We start from the raw sequence: 22,585 nt of genomic DNA, 5'->3' as shown, positions 1-22,585 counted from the left end.
GGAGTCCAATGGAAATTGACCTGTTCATTCCTATCCACTGTGGCACACTTTCTTGAAGGCTGGGCATAGACAACCTCCTCGTCTCAGCAACAGGAGCTGTCATGTCAAAATATTGTGGTGATAAAATCCAGAGTTCATAAGAGCACCAAAGGAAGGACAAGTGGACTATGGGTTTTGTCCATAGTATTCTAGACACCTTTGAAATCAGCATTGTTGCTACTTACACATTTTAAACTCTTGGCTGGTACCCGCAAACTGTGATTTTGTTTGTGTTTCTTTCAGTCTAAGATGATGAAGATTTTTGTGTACATTAAGGTTTTGAGTAGGTGGGAGATTGCTATTCCCTTCTTTTTGGCTTCTCTATGCATCACAAGGAAGCAATAAAGCTTCTTAAGGCTGAACTTAGTCGAGGCAAAAGTTCCCTTGGGTTGTGAATCTTCTCATAGTTATCACACATGGCTGCTGCTTCATATTCAGATTACTGACTACAGCGATGTCACCCTGCGTTCAAAGAGCAATGAACTGAAATCACTGATCCTGACCTGCCTGTTTGCGTATGTTGGTACAACAGGGGTCAGCCCCGTGTCGATCAGTGACCAGCGTCAGACAGCTTCTCCTGGCAGACTCGTGTGTGACGGATTAACTCCAGCCAATGCCCCCGCTCAAGGCCAAAGCTGTCTTCTCACATCCAGGCAAGGACACGCACTGGGAGTGCCTCCCTTTTGGTGCTCCACGGCAGTAGCTCACAGAACCACAGAATGGTTTGGGTTGGAAGGGGCCTCAAAGATGCTCAGTTCCAACCTCCCTGTTCTGCAGGGACCAAAGCAGATCAACCCTTGGACAAAATACCCGCTGACCAGGGATGCTGGGCCGGGCTCCCCCACCAGCTGCACAAAGGAGAGGCCATGGAGCACACGGGCTGAGGCAGCGCCTCTCCTTCGGGCTCCCAGAATGACCAAAAGGGCCACAGCAAAGGCTATGGTTTAATTTTACACTTAGCAGCTCTGGTGTCCCGAGCTCGGAGTAAAATATTTGGCAGGGAGGAGGTGACATTTCCAGCCGGCGGTTCGGCATCAGTCCGGCAGGCCAGGCCCGCCAGGCGCAGACCGCGGCCGCAGGCGGAGCGAGCAGCGGCACCCGAGCAGCCACGACCCCACGGCCGCCCCGCCATGGGGCCGCCTCCCGCCCCGCCTGCGCACCGCCCTTTCGCGCAGCGTGCTCGTTCCGGGGCCGCCGAACGCTCCCTATCCCTCCGCAGCCCACCCGCAGGTGCCCCGCAACCTGCATAAGAGTGCTCTCCTCGCTGTGGCCTCGGCCGGCGGCGCGCCCGGGATCGAGCATGATGCTGGGGGGCGGCGGGGCTATGCAGGTTCCGGGGCGGGCCGGGGCGGCGTGACGCGCGGGGCCGTCGGTCAGTGCGGGCGGGATGGCGGCGGCTGGCGGGGACAGCTCCGAGCTCGAGCCGGGACCGGAGCTGGCGATGGAGCCGGAGCCGGAGTCGGAGCCCGAGCCAGAGCCCGAGCCCGAGCCGGCGCTGGCGGCGGAGCTGTCGGCGCGGCGCAGCGCGGAGGCGCGGCGGCTGGTGCTGTCGCCGCGGCGGCTGTCGGGCCCGCTGCCCGCGGGGCTGTCGCAGTGGTTCCCGGCGCTGGAGGTGCTGGACGTGAGCGGAACGGGGCTGACGGAGATGGGCACGGAGCTGCTGTCCCTGCCGTGCCTCCACACGTTGCTGGCCAAGAACAACCGGCTTGGCGGGCCCGGCTCGCTGCCCAAGGGGCTGGAGCAGGCGCCGCTCGCCCGCTCCCTCCGCGTCCTCAACCTCAGCGGGAACCGCTTCTCCGAGGTGCCGCCCGCGCTGCTGCAGCTCCGCGGGCTGCGCAGCCTCAGCCTCGGCGGCAACCGGCTCCACGGCATCCCGCCCGACATCCAGGAGCTCCACAGGTGAGGGACGGGCCCCGCGGGAACAGGGACGGCCTCGGCAAGCCCGGCCGGGGTTTCTGCCACGCTCTCCCTGAGAGGGTCGGTTCTCTCCAGCCTCAGGTGTCTCCAAGCACTGCAGCCGCTAACGTGGCTCTTCCTCTGCGTCATGTTGAGTTACCAAAACTCCAGGACGTTCTTTACTTCATCCACCTACATATATATTAAAGTAGCTAAAGGGTGGGCATTGAGGATGGAAGGCAGGCTCTTTTTGGTGGTGCCAAGCAGTAGGACAAGAGGCAGCAGGCAGAAAAGGATGATGCACAGGAAGTTCCTCCTGAACATGAGGGAGAACTTTAATGTGGGGGTGACCAACCACTGGAGCCAGAGTGGTTGTGGAGTCTCCCTCACTGAAGGTGTTCCAGCGGACACAGTTCTGTGCCGTGTGCTCTGGGGTGACCCTGCTTGAGTAGGGAGGCTGGAACAGATGACCTGCTGTGATCTCTTCCAACCCAGCCGATCCCGTGTATTCCTCGGGTGACTTTGGGCCTTCTGTGCTCACAAACTGGGTGCCTCTTGCCACTGCCCAGTCCCTGGGCTGCCCTGGTTCAGGGCCACTCTCCTGGTGATGGTGTGGTTGGTGTGGGTGTTGGCATGAGGAAGGCTGTCCGTGGTTTTCCTCTCCATCACATCTGGGTGACAGCAAGATAAACCCCATGTGTCCTGCAGCTCATGGCTGCACGATGGGTTGCTCAGGAGGACAGAGATGTGTTTGTGGCTCATCAAACAACAAGGGCCTTTCTGCCCATACAGCTGCAGTCCCACTGGGGGCTTGCTGTCATGGGTGGGGTTTTGTGATGTTTCTCTCAACCCATTGGCTCGTGTAGATCTGACAGACCCGAGGCATGGAGCCCTGGGCTGTGCTCTGGCTCTGGGGCTGCGTCCAGCCGCTGCAGGTCATACAGAAACCTGTGGCTGAATCACAGCAATTGGAGCAGTGCTGGGGTGGGAGCAGGCCTTAGACAGCACAGGGTGTTGGCTGCCTGCATGGGCCTGGGCTGGCTACTCCTGAAGCCTGGTGTCCTCCTGGCCAAGTGGGATGCTTGTTCTGGCTTAAGTGACACAGGCACCTCAGTGTGTTCTGCCACATTCCCAAGCCCCAGGCTGGCCTCTGTGTGGGTCTCTGCTAAGACTTTGGATCTGACCTTTGTTTGTTCCAGCTCTTTGCCAAGGGACTTGCTAGAAGCAGCCTCTCTTATGCAAATTCCAGCACCCTTGACCCTAAATACCTGGATTCACTCTGATGGCTCAGCAGAGCTGCATCCAGTGGAAGCACAGAATGTTTTGTGTGGAGTGACGTCTCCCATGTCGTAGGTGGGATGTACCTCGACTGCTTCAGTGCTGTTGGGGAAAGGTTTTGTCTGCTGCAGTATAATATAATTGTAGCTTTTGTCCAGGTATCACAGCATGTACCTGTTAAGGATTTGAAGTGATTCTGGATTAAGCTCTCTGGGCTGAGAGATGCTATGAGACATTTTGAGTGATGGAGAATGCCCATATCCTTGGCAGAGTTATGATGCATCCTGGGCTGGGGTTGTCATGAGGAAGAGGAAACTCAGCTTTTTTCTGTCTGGGAACAGATGCTTGAGGGATGAAAAAGGAAATGAGGGAAGGGAGGGGAGGCCAATGGAGGAGGGCAGCATGAGGAAGATGATCCACATTGTCTCCATAGCATGTCTGATAGCATCTAGGATGTGGTTGGGATCTGATAGTTGCTCCCACCTCTGAGTCAGAGGCTCCCTGCTGCTGTTTCTGTGGTCTCTGTGGGTTGTGGGTTTTTCTCTCTCTTTCCTTTTTTTCCCAATAAAGCAAACCTCAGCCCTGCTGTTTTTCTGGGGCATCCCCAGGAAGGTACTGGGCTGTGTAGCACCACACAGGGTGCCCCGGCAGGCCGTGACCTGTGCTCCACACTGCACCTCTGTCACTCTGCTTTGTTCCTCTGACCTGCCCTGGAGCAGGGCTCCCTGTTGTCCTCTCCTGCAGCTTTTCTTGGACCAGTCATGCTGGAACCCCCAGCAGGAGAATTTGGAGAGAGCAAATGCAAACAAAGCTGTTGAACTGTCTGTTCATCATTGCAAAGTGACGTGTGGGGTTGACAACTTACACGTAGACACAGCTTCTGTCTGCTGCCCACGTCACCACTGCTACCTCATTGAACTTCTGCTAACATGGCAACACAATATAATTGAACTTTAGCTCAAGATAGCAAATCTGTGCCCCACCAGGACTGTAAGCTTCTTTAGCACTCTGCCATCAGTGACTTCTGTATCTGGGACTGTTTAAGTCATGAAAGGGAGCTGCCCATGGCTTTGCCAGCACCAGGAGAAAACAGCACTTTGTAATGTGTTGTTCCTCCAGAGGGCCTGCTGAATCTATTCATTGGGACCCAGATAACCAGTGACCCTTCCCAAAAACATAGAAAGTGCATTCTGGAGAGAAACTGCTGCCAGACTCTGCTCCTACCTGCTGACAAGAGAGGTGTCCTCAGTGTGAGTGTGCTTGTGGTGGAAGTGGGTGAAATGAGTCTGAGCAAGGACAGAGCAGAGCCAGCTGTTACAGCACAGCAACACAGAGACCTCTGTTAGTTTCTGAGCTCTAGAACTTGGAGGTGGGACGTGGGGTTGTGGCTTCTATTAACCTCACAGCCCCATCTGCAAATGCCAGTCTTGCTGACAAGCCAAGACCTTGACCCTTTTTCCATGTGCAGTATCTCATAAAAAGAAATTTTTCTTTTATCTTAGGGGCTCTGAGATCACAGGAGAATGCAGGCAGCACTCTTACTGATCAAGTTCCTCCTGCTGCTACTAGAGTTCCTGAGATGAGCAGTTCTCCTCTTCCTGCGACCCTGGCAGCTTCCCATTTGCTCCAGTCACTGATTATAGAGCAGACTGGAGTTGCAGAAATCTAGAAATGATTCTTGGATTTCCAGGGAATGTCTGAGCTGTGATGAATTTTTTTTTTTAAATACTCTTGGTAACTAAGCTTCATGTCTTTCCTCTGCACCCCATATTTTCCTGTTCTAGTTTTTGAAGGGACAGCATGTCAGTTTTAGTGAAGGCCAGGAATATAGCAGGTAAGGAGTCTGTGTATGTAGTGAAGTTGAAAGTATAGAAAGCTGATGGGTCTGAGCTGCCAAAGGAGAAGGAACACGCTGGTGACTACGAATGCCAACGTCCTGCAACGGGAGGTGTGTGCCACGTGTTGTTGCACACCAGGAAGATAATAAATCCACCATTTCACACAAGCTGTGTTTGGGTCATTGTGCAGAAACTTGCCTGGCACGTTCCTGGTGTCTTGGCAAGCTAATGAACTTGGTGGTAAGAACCACAGCCAGTCCTGCTGCTGTTGTGTCCTGCTCCTTCTGACTTCAGCCATCTGCCCATCCTTGCCCACACAAATGTTTTGTGTGCAGTGCAAGATCCTGCATGGAAAGTGAGTGATGTGTTCCTGATTACTGGTTATCTCCTAGGCTGTTGTGGAAGGACCACCAATATGCTTGGAAGCTTCCTTTGCATGGCTTCATAAGTGTATGATCATGATTGCTCTGGTGATGGCAGTAGGATGATGCTATGATGCTGTGACCAGGATGATGCTGGTCATAGCAAGCTGGCACCAGGGATGAATAACTTCTGCTTCATGTTTTCCATTAGGAAAATTCAGTGCTCTTTCATCATAGTTTCACTGTAAGCATCGAGTGTGACCAGCAATAGCCTCATGTGTTCCTGAGAAATGTAGGTGTTGACCCTGCTGAGGGCTTTTCCTTGATCACGGTGAGGCCATGCCAGGTCCTTCTGTATGCCCAGCATCCCCAGTTCCTGTCAGCTGGTGTGTCAGTACAGTGTAACACCTGAGTATTGGCTCTTGCTGTGAGTTCAGGGTGAGGACTGCACCAGACATGTGAGAGCAGCCTCTTTGCATTGCATTCCTGTTTGTTGCCAGATAAAATACAAGCTTAGCATAGGCAGCCACAAGTGTTATCTTCTCTGTAGTTCTCCCTGCTGACCTTGCTGTGTTCCCAGTGGGAGATGTTATGGTCAGTCACTCTCTCTCAGACTCAGGTCACAGCCCTCAGCAGCTCCTGAGCTGTGATCTGCGGAGAGAGCCCATTGCACATTGGTTCTGCATATCCTCCCTCTGCTGATCCAACTGGGGATGCACTGTGGGGTAAGGTGTATTACAGCTGCTGAGTCACAATTGTGGCCATCTACTTGTGCCCATCCTGGCACAAAATTTGTAGGGCACATCTGGTCAGACATAGCTCTGATCTTCATGGTGCAGCTGTGAGTTTTGGCTTAAAGCGTGCAAGATTTACCCTGATCAGCGTGCAGGCCTGGGGAAATGTCCTGCAAGTGTCCTGTAAAATGAATAATTCTCAAAGGCTTAGCAAAATGCAGCTGGTACTTCAAGTCTCCCATGGGAATTTTGAGTTTAATCATACTCTTCTGGTGTGTACTCTCATGCTCTGTAGAGCACTGGGAGCAGGCAGGGCTTGGAAAACATCACTGCACGTTCCTTTCCCTCTTGCTGGTATTCCTCTAATAAAGCTTGGCTGTGCCAGGGCTGGGATCAAAGCCCTCAGACGCCCAACTGGATCCATGCAAGGTTTGTGTAAAGGCTTAGATGCATTGAAAACCAGAGCGTTTGCTTTCATTCGTGGGTAGCATTAAGCATGTTAGACAAGCATACGCTTAAAGGAGGGCTGTTAGTGTGGGAAAAAGGGCAAGCAGAGCTTTGATAAAGATACAGCATTAGGAAATCTGCTTGCTGTCTCCCTTCTTCTTCCCCTCTTCAAACGTTTTGCAAATAGCGTTCAGACGACCGTTTGATCTTAAATTTGCGTGTCAGCAAAGGCTGTGCAGTTCTCTCAGGAATTAGCAAATCGTAGAACAGGGTTAACAGGAGTGTGTTGTGGGCTGCTTTGAAATTCCTCCCTTGCATGAGCCTCAAAACTGCCCTGGAAATTTCTTGCTAAAAAGTTTATCTTAAAAAGACCCGGAGCTATTTCAGGCACCATTGTTGGTTTGGTTTTTTTTATATTACCTATTTAGATGCATCTGTTTGATGTCAGATGTTAAATTTTATCCGAAGAAGCATCTGTGGGGAAACAGGGTGGATTGAAAATTTGAGTGTCTCCTGTGCCTGAAGATATTATCCCCTTGAAATATGACTATGGGAGTGCTGTGTTAATTGATAGGGTATAAAAAATACCTCTAGTGCTCAGAGTGGCTCTTCTTATTTACTGAATGTTTGGGGGCTTTTGGATTTGATTTGTGCTGTATGATGACCTGAAAACATCAAGGACATACTCAAGTGAGAAGGTACAGTCTCTTTGCATGTTAAACTTTCCTGCCACCCCCTGAATTGAGCATAGTTGTTTAAGCATTTCTCCACTCATTTCCTAGTAGGTAAAAGTAATTTCATTGCCACCCTACAGCCCAGTGGTGTGAAATATGCTGCTAGAGAGGAGCACCACGTGATGGGCTCAGCGTGCTGGCTGTTCTTGGCAGCAATTAGGGTGGGTTGTGCTGAGCAGGGGGCTGCTGGGTGTGAGGCTGAAAGGGACTGTGACCTTTTATTAGTGTATTTGTCAACATTGCTAAAAGGCAGGAGAGAAAGTGTCAACCCTCATTAGGAACTCTGTCACATCGTTGTTGGGGTTTTTTTCAGATTCTGTTGAGATTGGTTTTGTTAGTATTTGTCCCCTCTTGAAACTCATTCAGCCAAGCCTGTGTGGCAGGTTGGAAGTAAATCACTCATTCTAGCTTCAAAAATTGGAGCTGAGCTTATGTCTGTTTGATAATAGTCGATCTCTGGCTTTCTGAAGATTCTGTAATTTTGAAAGTACAGAAAAAAATCCAGTTCCACCTCTGTGTACACAGCAGTTCACAAGACCTTAGCTGATTGATCAAAATGACTGTACAGATTAATGATTGTCAGGAGGACTAGGTCTGAGTGTGAAAGGTTAGTTAGAAGTATTCACCTAGCTCAGTGCCATCCCTGCTGTGGTCTCCTTGCAAAAACCTGCACTAAATGTTGTGGATTGCCTTAGTGCAGGCTCTTGTGTGAAGAGGGCAGAGCTGAGCAGTGCTTTGGCTTGTCTAACCGAGCAGCAAAGTCCCTGCCCTGAGCAGGACAGCTCGAGAGCCAGCATCACCTTTGCCTACAGATACAGGCTCAGTGTGAGTGCCACACGAATCTCAGGCCAGGAGCAGATGGGCTGGAACAAACTGCATCCTGGTGCTGTGGTCAGTGCTCTCCATAAAAGGGTCATGCCTCTTGAAAATCCTTTCCTGTGTCATGGTTAGCTCTGCTCAGACAATTCTTGACACTTAAGTTTGATGCAGAAATGGCTGTTGTTGATTCCTTCACTTTCATCAGCCTAGATCCTTCTTCCTAGCAAATGGTACTTGGAGGGATGGGAGTTAAGATTTTGTTTTCCCACTGAGCAGTATTTCTGTGGAAGCTATAAGATTATCTTTCCTGTGTTTTAAATAAGTTTCTTTGTAGTTTCAAAACTTCCTCTCTGTGTTTTTTTTTTAATAAATTATTCATCTAATTAATACCATACCTTGATGTGGAAATTATGAATTTGCTGTACTACACTGGGCCCCATGAGTTTTCAGTCTACTGACCCCAAAAAGGTGATTCAGAAGATGAGTAAAAAGAAAATATTTTTTAAGAAGCATTTTGTTGCCAGTGACGGAATTACCTTATTTAGTGGGTTTTTTTAGAGACAGTTTGTATTCTGGTGTTAGGTCTTTATATCCTTCCTGGTATCACTGAGTGTTCTCATTACAGACTTTACAAAGAACAGATTTGAAGCTGTAAGAAGTTTGTAGGCAGTGTTTTTGCACACTTAGTTTGTACAGTGTGGCTGCTCTTGAAACATATGCATTTTATACCTTGAAATGAATTCCCAAAACATTTTTACTGGGTAACTTGTGCCCTCTTCTCCTTCCCTGGTAGGAGGCGCCTACCTTTTTTTATGCCATGTCACTTTACTGGCATTAGTGTCCTCAAACACAAAGGATGAGGAGTTAATTATTCACTTTTCCTAGGAAGTGCAAACTCATACACATCTAAGCTTTGTTTAAATATTGAACTCCACATTGCTAGAATTCCCTTGCCCAACAGCTTTTGGTGTGAGCTCCAGCACTGTTATGGAGTTAGGAATTGTATGGAATTGTATACTCAGCAGTTAAGTCCCTAATGAGAGCCAAGCAGCCTAAATCCACTTCAGGAAATAACTGAGGTTTGAAGGAGGAATTTTGGTTAAAACTCAGGGCTTTGTTAGGGGATCAAAAGTTAATTAAAAATAATCTCTCCTTGACATGGTCTCTGCACAGCAGCCTTCCTCCTGCCCCCTCAACATAGAAGTTGTTGGAGTAGAAGAGAGGTTAAGGTTACTTTGAAGCAATGGCAGTTGGTGGTGGTTTTTCACTGTACACTTCCTTGCACCTTCAGAGTAGCCTCCAAATGTGCTGTCCCACTCGGTCTGTAGTTACTGCCTTCCATGCAATCAAATTCAGTTTAAGGCTTAATTTTCTGCCCACTTTGTCCAATTTCTATTATATAGCTTGCCTTTGACATACTTGAAAAATATAAAGGAATATCCAGGGAAAGCTGAGCCCTGCGAGCATCTCTTGGTGTGTTGCAAAGGTCTGTCATTCTGTCCTTCCTGCTGGGCAAGTGCATTTGTGCTGCAGTAGTGGCCTCTGTAGCCCAAGCAGATGCTGTCATTGGATATCTGGGGTTCAAGTTTCGTGCAAGAACTGAGTGAAATAGACTCACCCTGCTGTTCTGCTCCATCCCAGGGGAAGTCTCCAGGGAGCTCCTCTGCGCTCCACATATGCTGTGGCACAGAGTTGCAGGGCTCAGACGTTCCTGGGTGGCCCCCAGGTCCTTTGGGTGCTCTGTTCCTGTGTTTCTGTGCCACTTGTATCCATAGCACTTCTCAGTTGCTGGGGTGAGATGAAGGTGGCTCCCACTCCAAGGAAGTTATAACCTACACTTAAAGAAAGGCTGATGGAGCCTGGATGAGTTCACTTTCCCTGGCCTGTGGGCAATGCTTGCTGGATCAGAGAAGGCCAAGGTGCTTTGTAGTTAGGCAGCCTGCGTGTGTACTGGAGATACTGAACCAGGACTGTGGGATCCACCTTTTCAAACATGAGAAAAAATCTTAGCTGGACTGTGGTTAGCAAGGTGTACCCAAACTGACCCTGCCTTTGCTCCTCTTCCAGACAACATCTGAGAACATGTAAAGAAAGCTGCTTGAGTCTGTGGTATGGGGACTTGAAGCTATTATATGAGAGAAAAATGCTTGCCTGTTTTTCTTCCTAGAAGGGCAGAGATGCACAGCACATACTGGCTACTCCTGGCAAAAGGGATTTAGTGCCTCTCTCTGTTCCTGTGTCCCATCCACTGAATTTTCACAGGACATCCAGTGATTCTTTTATTTGGGCCCAAACTGCAGTGAAGCCCAGCTATGGTTTCTGGTTTGGTCTTCATGACTTCAGAGTAGTGAAATCAATCTCTCTGAGAAATTGCATGTGTGTACTTGCATGACTTAGGTGCACTCCTGTGCTGTTGTGTGCTGTTGCAGCTGTGGTGTTGGTGTGTGAGTTGTATCTAAGGGGGACTGGCTGCCTCTGAGTAATGGTTCCAGTTAGTCACCAAGGAGTCAGATGATTCCACACAGAGCAGCTAGTGCTGGTGCAGGGCCAGGATTTCCAGAGAGAGACATTGCACTCATACTTCACTCCTGCTGGAACTGAGAGCTCCCACTGGCTGCCACAGGATCTGTGGAGGTGCTGCAGGCCCTGTGTTTGCAGGCTGCACATCCTTGGAAATAAGAGCAGGAGCTTTGCAGAAGGGGTTGGTGTAGGAATCCACAGTTGTCTGGTGCCTACCTGCAGCTGTAATGGTGACTGCAGGAGTTTGGAGGTGAAAATCTCAACATTATTGTGAAACAGCAGCTCTGTTGTAATTTTGATGTGCAACTCAGCTTTTTTTCCTGCTCTCCGCAAATTATCTCATAGGTAGTCATCTGTCAGTTTCCTTTAAAAAATGCAGTAGCTGTGAAAACCCAGGTGTTAAAGGAAACTTTAAATTAATGAAATAATGCACTCTTTTCTGTTTTTCAGTTTAGAGTTTCTGTACCTTGGAGGGAATTTCATTACAGCAATTCCACCTGAATTAGCAAAACTGCCTTCTCTGAGGTATCTAGTTCTGTGTGACAACAAGATCCAGAGCATTCCACCTCAGCTGGCACAGTGAGTATTTACTGTCATCAGCCACCATCTGTAATTAACTCTTTGAACTACTTCTTCTGTATGTGTAGATAAAGTACCTGGGAGGACCTATTTGTCCTTCAGTGTGTAAATGTGACTGGATTTGAAAAAGAACATCCTTGGCATGGTGCACTGCAGGCAGACCATGAATATATAATCTGGAAAACTCAATGAAAGGGTTATGTTAAACCATCACCGAGATTGCACCTTACAGTGAATTAATAGATTTGTATAGAGGACCCTGAAAAGTACCTGGGCAACTTGGAAAAGATAAATTACTACCTTAACAAGTGAGAATGGTACTGTTGTATTAGTAATGAATGCCGGGTGGGTTTTGCCTTTCACCCAAAACCTTTTTGTGTGTATTTTTGTCTTGTCTTTGTATTTTTTGTCTCTGTGTTCCCTTGACATTCCTTACCTTAGGATGTCAGTGTGTTTGTGTAATCCTATAGTACAGTTCTAGTGGCTAGGTTACTGCTTTATCTGTTCATAAGGGAGGAAGAGGACACTGCAGTTCTGTATGTGTAGCCTGGGATGGGAGATGAAGATGGGAGGTGTAGCTGTAACTCTAAAAACAATTGAATGGCAGCATGGAGTTCTCCAAGTTGGAATTTGGTGGTGTAGTGGGATTATCATTAAAGTACAACATCTTGTAACTTTTACAAGTTTGGGAGCAGCCCTGGATCCTGTGCTCGAGCATTGCTTTGTGCTTCCTGAGGGGGGAAAACTTCATCCAAAAGCAAAATAATTGCTTGTCCCCTGTGCTGCTGCTGGCCTGGCCTGACCTTGTTCGGATCTGGTGGTATCAGCGTGAGGTGGTGCAGCCACAAGCAATGAAAACATGGGGCTTTCCGGGGCTGGCTCCCTCCCAGCAGTCATCTTTAATGCATGAGACAGAGCAGGTGACTTATTCAGAGCACTGCATGGACTGTTCTTGATGCATGTGCTGGGTACAAGGAAACGTTATGTCCCCTGAAAGCACTCGGTTTGTGCACTTTTGTTCTACCTTTTTTGGGGTGTGTGGGGAATACTGAGAGGGATAGCAGCATGTTTAAGACCATGTTTCTTTAGCAGATATTCTGGTGCTGAGCTGAGTTTTCTAGTGCATTGTGTGTACTGGAGTAAGAACAGTTCTTTTAGCATGAATTTATGTTTTAAAGGGGGAGAAAACAAAGAAGAAGAAATTGGTGGGAGCTGGGAGAGTAATTAGGTCTGCTTAATGCAGCTGTGGGGCAATTCTGCTTGCACATCTTGACAGGGTATCCATCTCCATCCTTAGGCTGCATTCCCTGCGTTCCCTTAGCCTGCACAATAACCTGCTGACTTACCTTCCCCGAGAGATCCTTAACCTGGTTCACCTGGACGAGCTGAGCTTGCGTGGGAACCCGCTGGTGGTGCGCTTTGTGCGCGACCTGACCTACAACCCGCCGAGCCTGCAGGAGCTGGCTGGGCGCACCATTAAAACCCGCAACGTCCCCTACGCTCCCAGCGACCTCCCAGAGAGCCTTGTCCGCTACCTGAGCTTGGCCAGCAACTGCCCCAATCCTAAATGTGGGGGTAAGTTCACTTTGCAGCTCTGCTTCCTGCTCTTGCCTTATGGTTTCGTTTCCCTCTGACTTGCTGTGACTGTATAAGCTCACTCAGGTTCAAAGTATTACTCACTGCAGCCACATTCTGGCTGTATTTCCCTGGCTCCAGGTCTCCTGGAAACTTGTCTTTAAGGAGCTTTGTTCATTTAAGAACAGTATTGAGTTGCAGTGCTGGTTTACTGTATTTGCATGGGAATGTAAGACAGCACTTCTGTCAGAGTCTTTGTAGCTCATCCCAGCACTCCACTGTGGTTTTATGATTGGAAGTTTCCGATCCACTTGCCCTGAAATAGCTCAGAGCAAGTGATGGACAGCAGAACTTTTGCACACACTCTTACTGAATGGTGAGCATCATTCTGGGTGGAAAGAAGGAGAGTGCTCTAGTGCTTAGCACTTACTTGTTTAGCTCTATCTTGGGACCACTAGCCTGCAGTTCTTGGAAGGAGAGGACTTCATAAAACAGCCTGCAATGCTTGGGCTTAATTTGGCTCAATCTTAATCTTTAACCAGAGAAAATGATCTGCACATTTAGCATGTAGAAGATTAAGGGGAAAAAAAATCATTAATTAGTATCTTACCCTGCAGTCATGATGCAAGCTGTTATCTTCTTACAGGACAGTATCAAAGCATGCTCTATAAGCAAAGATGGAAGGGCTGGGACTTATATTAGGAGAGAAAGAAAAGTTTGGTTTTTTAAGAGTTTTGCCCAGCTTGGAAAACAGTGCTTTTGTGCTTTTTCACTATGCTATATGAACTTGCACAGTACTGCAGCATTGTTCTAGTGCTGCAGGAGAAAAGTTTTCTCCTGACCAGCTAGGACTTTAAACACTGCTGGAAACTTCTGAAAATGTCAGCGTCTAAAATCACTTGCTGTGACAGGAAGAGAACGTAATTGTGTGTTACAGCAAGACTGTTGCCATGGAAAGTAGCATCCAAGCTCAGCATGGTGGCTTCACTCAAGCAGAAGAAAAGTAGAGCTGTGAAGGTCCATTTGTGAATGCATTTTTACTAGCTGGTAGAAGAGGTTTTACAAGTTTGAAAGTAGAGTGCATTAATTCACTTGACGTTTAAGAAGTGCGCAAGTTCCCAGCCTGAGTTTTCTCCCTAATGGTTAGAAGAAATTGCTGCATTATTTGGATGTAACTACCCTGTGTCTTTATGTGAAGAGTGTGCTGTTCTGAGTCTCCTACCAAATACAGTTTTACAGGAATTTTTTATTAAGAAAAGAAATTTCACATTTTCAGAGATATCCTGGTCTCTTCTCTTCCAGCAGTATCCCTTGTACCTCCTACATATAATGCAGTGCAGTGCCAGTGAAATCCAAACTGAAGGCATATGCTCCAGGCAGAAGAGCCCTGTGCAGTTTGAGCACAGGGTCTCATGTCTTTCTGTTCCCTCTCCCGCACAGGTGTGTACTTCGACAGCTGCGTCAGACAGATCAAGTTCGTTGACTTCTGTGGGAAGTATCGGCTCCCGCTGATGCACTACCTGTGCTCCCCAGAGTGCTCCTCTCCCTACAGCTCTGCCTCCCAGAGCTCCACCTCCCAGAGCGAGTCTGACTCTGAGGATGAGGCCAGCGTCGCCGCACACAGGATGCAGAAAGTCCTGCTGGGATAACGGGCAGCCGCGGGGGAAGACGGGAAGGAAAATGGATTTGAACGGCAATAATGGAATGGTGAAGCATGAGCCACCGGCCTGAAGGGCTCATGGGAAATTGTCCTCAAGTCCATGCAGGGACAGAACATCTTAGCAAGCCTGGACTTGCTTGGTGCAGTGCTGCTTAGGAGATCTAACTCAGTAGCATGCTGCCTGTAGGTTGCCTGGGGTTGTTAGAAATGTCTCCTGGCTGGAAGGCCCCCCTTCCTCACATGGGCTGGGAGAGGGATTTGTTCTCACTGGCGGATTCAGAAGGATTTTAATATATGAAACTTGACTGGACTTCAGTCATCCTGCAGAGCAAAGGAGACTGTCCAGATCCTTTAACACTGTGGTAAATCAGAAACAGGCTAATGATGCCATGTGAGTATGTATGGATCCCAGTGTTTTATATAGCAGTTTGATTCCTTTCTGTCTCCTTTGATCTCAGTTACAGATTTTACACTCATCCACTGAAAATGAAATTTGAATTTTTTTTATTCAGGACTAGATTTTTCCAAACTCTGGTTACTCTTTCTTTGCCTAGAGGTGTAGGGTTTCTGTACTGTTACAGATGTTATAGCCATCATGGAACTGAGCCACCTTTTTTCTCCCTTTTGATACTGAGCTGCTCTTAAGTGTCTCCTTTTAACAATATTTGTTATTTTTCCTCCTTCTCCCTCTTCCCATTACACCTGAAGTGTTGCTGTCTTTATGGTGCCTTCAGAAAACAGACAACTTGTTCTGTTATAATTGGTATTACTCCAGACTTGAGGCCTGTGCAAGGGACCAGATGTGATGCTCTGTATCATACTTTTGAGTCTCAGCTTACTGGAACAAATCTGCTTTTATAGCTGTGAACTGTAGGGAAGGTCTCAATTGACACTTTTTGTTTATAAACAGCCACATTTCCCCACAGTTTGCTCTGCTGTGCTTGGTAGAGTTACTTTCCATCTTTAAGGTCATGGGCCTAAGGTACATAGCAGCTCAGTGAATTGAAACACCCAGGGGAGGGCTGTGGAGGATGTCTTTTTTTCCTGATTCCTAACAGGAGAGGAAAAACTGGTAGAGAGGCTAAGGCATGTTATCTGAGCTTCTTGCACAAGGTGCTTTTGAAATGTCTTCCTTATTTGTTTGCATTTGCTCTTGTGGCAATAGCTTTGGTAGTCCCTTGATGGTTCAAATAATACACTCAGTTATCTTAAACTATGTTTAAGGGAAAGCTGCAGAAAGTAGCTTAGAATTTTTAAGCATCAAGAAATATCTTATAAAATTAATATTACAAATTGACAGCTATCTGTAAATCTACTTTATGAGGCTGTTGTGTGATTCACTCAGTAAAAGCTGCCCCTTCATTAATATTTCATGGTAGACAGTCCTTTTGATGCAGTTTCTTATAGAGCAAATCCAACTGTGCCTTTGAATGCATGAAGAGAGCAAAACCATCATGTTAAGAAGCTGAAATGAACAAGAAAAACTTTCTAAACCCACTTTGGCCCTAAAGGATAATTTAAAAACCTGTGCTTCTCTCCTGCATTCAGAAAACACATATATCTTTTGAACATCTTATGGCAGCTCTGTGTTAATGGTCCTGTTTAATTATGTTTGACACTTTATGTATTAAAGCACTTTGATAATTCTGCTCTTTATAACTAGCTTTAGTGATTTTTTTTTAATTAGACTACAATTTTTGCTTTCATGTAACCTGAAGAACATGGTCTGTGAAACTTTGTATATTCCATTCCATCTTGGTGTGCAAGTTAAATTTCTTGCCTTGCATTTCCTTGACAGAACTCTTTATTTCCCCAGTTTCCCTTGGAAAGAACTGGAATTTGAAATTATCTGATAGTAAAATAGTACCCTGTCCATTGTTAATCATTGCAACTTAGTTCCCCCACACACATGTGATTCCCTGTGTGCATTGATCCACAAGGAATTAATTCCATGTTCTCTGTGCCTTTCCAAGTATTTTTTAAAGTATATTTTTGAGACACAATGAGGTGTATGTGCCAAGCAACTGGATGTCACTTTAGCAGATTCTATGAGGTTTGCTTGGGAAGAAGAACCTACAGATTTTGAGACAAAACCAATTGCATGCTGTTAGTGAAATTACAACCAGTGAGTGGCCTGTTTTATTCCTCTCCTCTTTTAGATACTTCTTGCTGTTCCAAGTGAACACGGGCACAGCAATGCTGATGACAGTAAGATGATTCCAGGGCCACAATTTTAACTTGCCTGCTGGTATAACCATAGCAATCAACTGAGTGATCTAGAGCTTGACATTCCTGCCAGCAAAAGTGAGCCACACAATTTGAGATCTCAAGATCTTTTGAGCTCAGGGCCATGAGGTACCACCTTCATTTCTTGTCTTTAGCAGCAGCTGCCTTGAAGTCATGCATTTTTTCACTTCACAGAACTAGATTTCATCTGAGTTCCTGCTTGCACAGTAGCACCTCTGTGTGTGATGAGTTCAGACCAGTGGTGGCTGGTTCTAACTTAGCTCAATCCTTAACTGCAGTGTCTTTCCTAACTGAACAGCCATCCCACTTCTGCCCAAATATCATGTGGTCTATTAGGGTAGTCAGTTTTTTTACAGATTCTTCACTCTAGCCAGGTCAAAACTTGACAGCTTTTGCAGTTGATATCTATGCATTTTTAGACTTGATGTGTCTTAAAAAATTTTATATATATATTCCTGAATATAGCTACCAAGTTTTCTTTTTTGCTGCTGGGCTTTAAAGTGCAATTCAAGTCAGAATTTAAAACAATCAAGAACTTGTATGAAAAACAAATTGTTGGTTGGTTGGGTTTGAGGTTTTTTCCCTCTGAGGTACTTTTGAGAGGACTAGGGATGCAGATATATACTGTAGTGCCTAACACATCGAGCCCCTGTGAGTTGTTTTTCAGCAATTGTTCACTCCCAAAGACTTGAAAATGTACTGGGCAATAAAATAGGTGAGACACAACTTGAAAATATGCAGCATGACAGGCACCAGTTTCTACCATCCCCTTCTCAGGGGCCCTGAGAAGTAGGCAGTGTTTTTACCACTGTTTGTTTTCTGTCAGTTTTTAGCAGATTTCAGCTCCTGAAGATGCATCTTCAAGTGAAGTCTTCAGTCAGTGTTTTGGTATCAGTCCCCTTGTTGCTGCAGCAGCCCAGCATGACCAGCTTTGAAGCTGTTCTTAAGCTGGGACACAAGTGTGTAAAGCAAAGTTGCTCATTCCTTCTTCCATGTGGGGCCTGGGGCCCTGCCTGCATTCATCTGCTGCCCCACCAGGCCTGTGCCAGGGAGAGCTGCTGGTGTGGCTCTGAATGCAGGAACTTGATGGGAACAGTGGGGTCATGTTAAAAAGAGGCAAAATATCAATTCAATGGGAAGCAACTCAGACAGTTGCCAATTCTTTTATGTTTTTCTTTAATAAGAGGTGAGACCTGAGGAAGTCAGTAATGAATATTTAAACATACTCTGAAGTGGCCAGATGCACTGTTTCATGGGCTTCTGTCCTGGTCATTTTAAGTCTTTGAAATGTTGTGTTGAATTATAATGGGAGTGGGGGGGAGGGAAGGGAGAACCAACTCCCTTTTTGTGCCTTACTCTTGTTGGCAATAATGAATGGAAGGAATTTAATCCAATGAAAGTAATGAAACTTAATCCTTGCAATGCATCTTTGTTGCCCAGTTCAAAGAACTATTTTAATGCATCTTAATCACACTATGCCCTCCCTCCCCAACTGAAGACACTTCAAATAGACTGCTCCAGAGTGCACACTAATACAGCAGTAACTCTATCTTGGAAACCTTTCTATTGATTATTTCACTTGCTTGCCTGACTAGAGAATTGATCATGTACTGACCAGAACACTAAGGGTAGAAAGGGTTCTCATCCAGCCCTCTTGTTGAATTTTTATCTAAGCATTTGTTTTAGGACATCTTAAAGTGCCTTACGATTTTAAAACTGTATTTTGCCTGAAACATACGAATGTAGACTCTCTAACAGTATTTCATTATAAGCTGTAAAACAAATTGCAAACACTAAACCTACAAAAATGTTATTTCTGCTGTTGTCTGTCCATTATTTCCCAACATCTCAGTTCTGGTGTTTCTGCAAGCAGAACTCTTGTAGGATTGGGAGCATTAAAGTGTATGTGGTTGGGGAGTGGGTGGGATTTGACCTGTGCTGTGTAAAACCAAGAGTAGGTGAGACTTCCAAAAGGACTGCTGAAACTCCTGGCTCTTGAGGCCCACTTGTGACAGAGCAGTGTGTGTTACAGAACCAGACCCTGTTTTACTTCTGCCAGGGTGTTGCAGAGGTTTGCTCCACAGTTCAAAGGCAGAAGTAACTCACAGAAAGGATAAATACCCAAACAAGAACATGTGACATCATGGTGAAGTTTTCCAACGATATGAAACAGTTCTAAACTTTTGAATTGTTACCCTCTTAATATGCTAACCTTGAAACCTGTAAATGATTTTTTGAATGCCAATTTTCTGATCGTGTTAACTGGCTAATGTGTTCCCATTTCTTGAGTAATCCCATGTTTCCTCCTACATCCTGAAGAGTTTTGTGATCTATTGCCAAAATGTTTTGGATCCTTCCATGCAATTACCAGTTGTCAGAGTAGAAATGTGGTGTATTGGAAAATGGGACAGTGGGAAACAAGAATGACTTGATACTAACTTCAGCAGGAACTATTTCAGAGATGGTTCAACTTCATATGTAAGGAAAATCCTCTCAAATGATGCAGCAGCGCCATTTTGAGTAACATAAAGTACAGAAGAGTGCAGTGACCTTGCAGGTCATAGCCAGGCTGAGAATATTCTTATTTCTTTCTGTTAACTAATTTAAGGATACACTTTTCTTTGCCTTCTTAATGCCTACCTTTTATATGGAAACAAAATCCTTGATGTGATGATTTGTGACATGAGTTGCCCATTTTTTAGTCTTTAGGAGCAAATCTTGGCTCTTAGACCCCTTCCTCTGCCTTCAGCACTAAAACAGCAGGAAGAGCGCAGAGGAGATGTGAGTGACTAGATGGCTGAACCAGATGCTCAGAATGTCACACTGACATTTTAGGCTCATGCAGTGGTACAGATCTAAAGGGAGGTGTTATGTTGATGCATTGGAAGTTTGTCATCATAAAGTAGAGCTGTACTTCTCTTACTCAGACGTGCTGCCTTAGGTGATCAAGACAGTTAGAGCTGAATGTATGCACCTTCTTTTCTGCACTGAGGTTGTGAGTTGCAGTTGCCTGCCTTAAAAAAAAAAAAAAAAAAATTTGGGAGAAAGTCCCAAGTGCTGCATTGAAGGAGGGCAGGGCCCTTTCTTTGTCCTGGCCTGGGACTTACTGGGAGCAGCTCCAAGCTACTCTCAGAGTGGTAAAGGATCAATGTATCTTCAGAGTGTTGTCCAAGTGCCCTGCCTGTAACCCTTTTGTGACTCCATGGAAAAGCAGGACCCAAAATCAGTACTGGTAAGTGAGTTGCATATTTATCCTTATATTACCCTTTCACCAGAGTGTCAAGAGGCTGGCTACCATTTTACACAGCTCTGAAGACCATTGTGTTGGCAAATAAATTATTTGATTGAGCTCTGTCACTCCTTGTGTAAGGGAATGAGACGGACTGGAGTGTTACAGGGTCCTTGCTGGAGCTTGACTCGGGCACTGCTGAACAGGTGAGTTGGGAGGGCAAACCAACCCTTCATCTGGGTGATGTGATAGCTTAGCAGGGGGCAGGGGGTCACAGAGTGAGCCCAGCAGCTCAGCATGTCACCCTTTGCATCTGCAAGGACACTTACTGCTGGTGAAAGGACATGTTTGAAAGGCACAGCATTGTTTTGTTAGGGGGTTGTCCCTGGAAGGGTAAATTTCAGACTAATGCCTTTGAAAATGGATAGGAAAATGCCATTGTGGAAAAATGTTTTTCAGTAATTCCTGGTGTTCCTGACGTCTCTAGTAAAAGTTGGCACAACAAACACGCACAATATTGAGCAATGTCCTTTTTGCCAGCCAGTGTTACATGGTTGCTCTAAAGCTTTGCAAATGTTTGTTGACTCAGAAGGGCAGCCTGTGGTTCCTCAGGAACGGCCCTGTGATGGGTGTAGGTGATCTAAGGGATTCTCCGTGTGAGCAGGGGAACACTGAACAAATCCTGACCAAACTGGCATTTCATGGGAATGGGGCAGAATGTGGATGGAGACCTGGATGCTAGAAATCAGAGACCTTGCATTTCCCTTAACAATAAACCTCTGCTTCAAACATGCTGGGTATTTCTTGAAGACTGGGTGAATCTGTCCTTTTGGGGACATCCTTTGTATCAGGTTGATGGGTCACTGCAAGTTGTGTACTTTCTTGGCAGCAGATCCCCCTGGGCCACTCAGGACAGGGCTTTGTTTCCCTGTGGATTGTCCTGCTCTCCCTCAGAGGGCCCTGAACTCAACCCCTGCTCATAAAACCTCCCCACAGGCACAGGGGGCCTGGTGAAAGCACTGGCTGAACCCAGAACTTTGTTTCTGTTGTGAGTAGCACTGCTGAAAGGGCCTTGCTGGAAGACTTTAAAACATCCCTTGCATTTTTATAACCAAACACTCTTTATAATCTAAATCAGACCCGAGTGGTTTGCAGCAGTGGTTTTTATCTTCATATAAACACTGCACTGTGTTTTCCAAAGCTGGGTTCCTTACTTAGTCTCTTCAGGCATTTGCAGTTAAATTGCATCTTTTTGTTTGTTTTTCTTTCTTTAAAGCAGTCCTGAGTCTTTGACTGAGAGATATAATCATAAAAGGCCTTGCAGAAAACCCCATGCAACTGGGCTCGTCAAAACACGTTTTGAAATGGTCCAGGAATGTCTGAAACTTTATGTTGGTCTTTCACAACTTGCAGCCCCATCTGGCTGCCTAGCATTTTGAAAACCTGTTCAGAGATGACCCTTTGCCATGGTTTGTAGGGAAAGCCCACACTGTGGTGCCTGGCCACGGCTCATCCCTAGTCCCACGCACAGCCCTCCAAGAATCCTGCCTAGAAACACTTAGTGGTGCTTCTAGGAAAACAGATTTTGTCTGGTGTGTATGTGGAGGGGAGAAGATGGCCTTGGGAGGCAAAACCTGCCCTTGACTGAATGCTGACTGTTGTGGCAGCAGGTATTTTCAACCCTGTCCTCAGAGATCCCTACAACTGTGGGCCAGCTGAGGAAGAAAACCATTGTGCAGCATGTCCAGGAGCATCTTGTGTGCTTCCACACCTTTCAATAGAGGGCTGTGGGCATGTTATACTTAAACTCTGAGTGAATAAGGGATCAGCTTTGGTTTATTGCTATAAAGATGGTCTGCATTAATAGTGGCTGGCAAAGCCCTGCTGGGCTATATTCCTGCTCCTGTGATCTTGAAGCAGGGCATTGAGGCTGGTGAATTCCCCACCGGAAAGAGGGCAAAGGCAGAGCATCTCCCAGGGCCAGCGTGTTCCTGCGGCAAGGAGGAGCCTGAGCTTGTGCTTGTTTGCCTGCACCAGTTGCACATAAATGCCATTTGCACAGGAGGGGATTAGCAGGGCTTGTCTCCCACCAGCAGCCTGGAAAAGGGCATGTGCAAGGGCAGGAGGTGTTACTGTAATTGCTGCTGGTGCTGCCCCAAAACAAGTTCTAAGAGTTGCCCTAGCTGCTGGTTAGGATGTCAAAAGGGCCCATCCCTGCATGCCCCAAGGGAGCCTCATGTCAGGTGTCTCCTTAGGATTGGGAAATGGCCTTTGCCATTATCCAGTTGAGTTTTTGCATCCAAAAGGTCATTTCTTGTGGAGAAAGAGGTTCACCAGTGGCTACCTGCTTCTGCTCTGGCTGTCACAGGAGCTTTGCTCCCACAGTCACAGATGTGCCCCTTCAAGGTGGCTCCCTTTGGGAAGTGTATTGAAAATGGATGGATAAAGTGCCACTTCTGTGTCACACTGCCAGTTACCTAAGGTTTTTGGGGATTCACGTTATGAAATAATATTGACCCCAGGGTAATTCCTCAAAACCAACACCAGCTTCTGAACCAAGGGTGTCCTGACAGAGAACACCTTCCAACACCATTTGTGGTCTCCTGGCAAAAGAAGAACACCAGGGGT

The 22,585-nt window shown here is 46.7% G+C and overlaps 1 protein-coding gene across 1 annotated transcript; it reads left to right on the top strand.

Annotated features, from left to right (window-relative positions):
- The first annotated feature begins 1,426 nt into the window (after positions 1–1,426).
- On the top strand, positions 1,427–16,267 carry LRRC58 (leucine rich repeat containing 58). The gene is made up of 4 exons (XM_058824796.1): positions 1,427–1,938; positions 11,118–11,246; positions 12,544–12,821; positions 14,262–16,267. Exons 1-4 carry the CDS (start codon positions 1,427–1,429, stop codon positions 14,468–14,470), a joined length of 1,128 nt encoding a protein of 375 aa, XP_058680779.1. The 3' UTR covers positions 14,471–16,267.
- The last annotated feature ends 6,318 nt before the right edge of the window (positions 16,268–22,585 follow it).

The sequence above is a fragment of the Ammospiza caudacuta genome, chromosome 2, assembly GCF_027887145.1.
Source record: "Ammospiza caudacuta isolate bAmmCau1 chromosome 2, bAmmCau1.pri, whole genome shotgun sequence".
NCBI classification, from domain to species: Eukaryota; Metazoa; Chordata; class Aves; order Passeriformes; family Passerellidae; genus Ammospiza; species Ammospiza caudacuta.
Note: the sequence above shows the minus strand (reverse complement) of the source record. Positions and strands in the feature narration are given on the sequence as shown.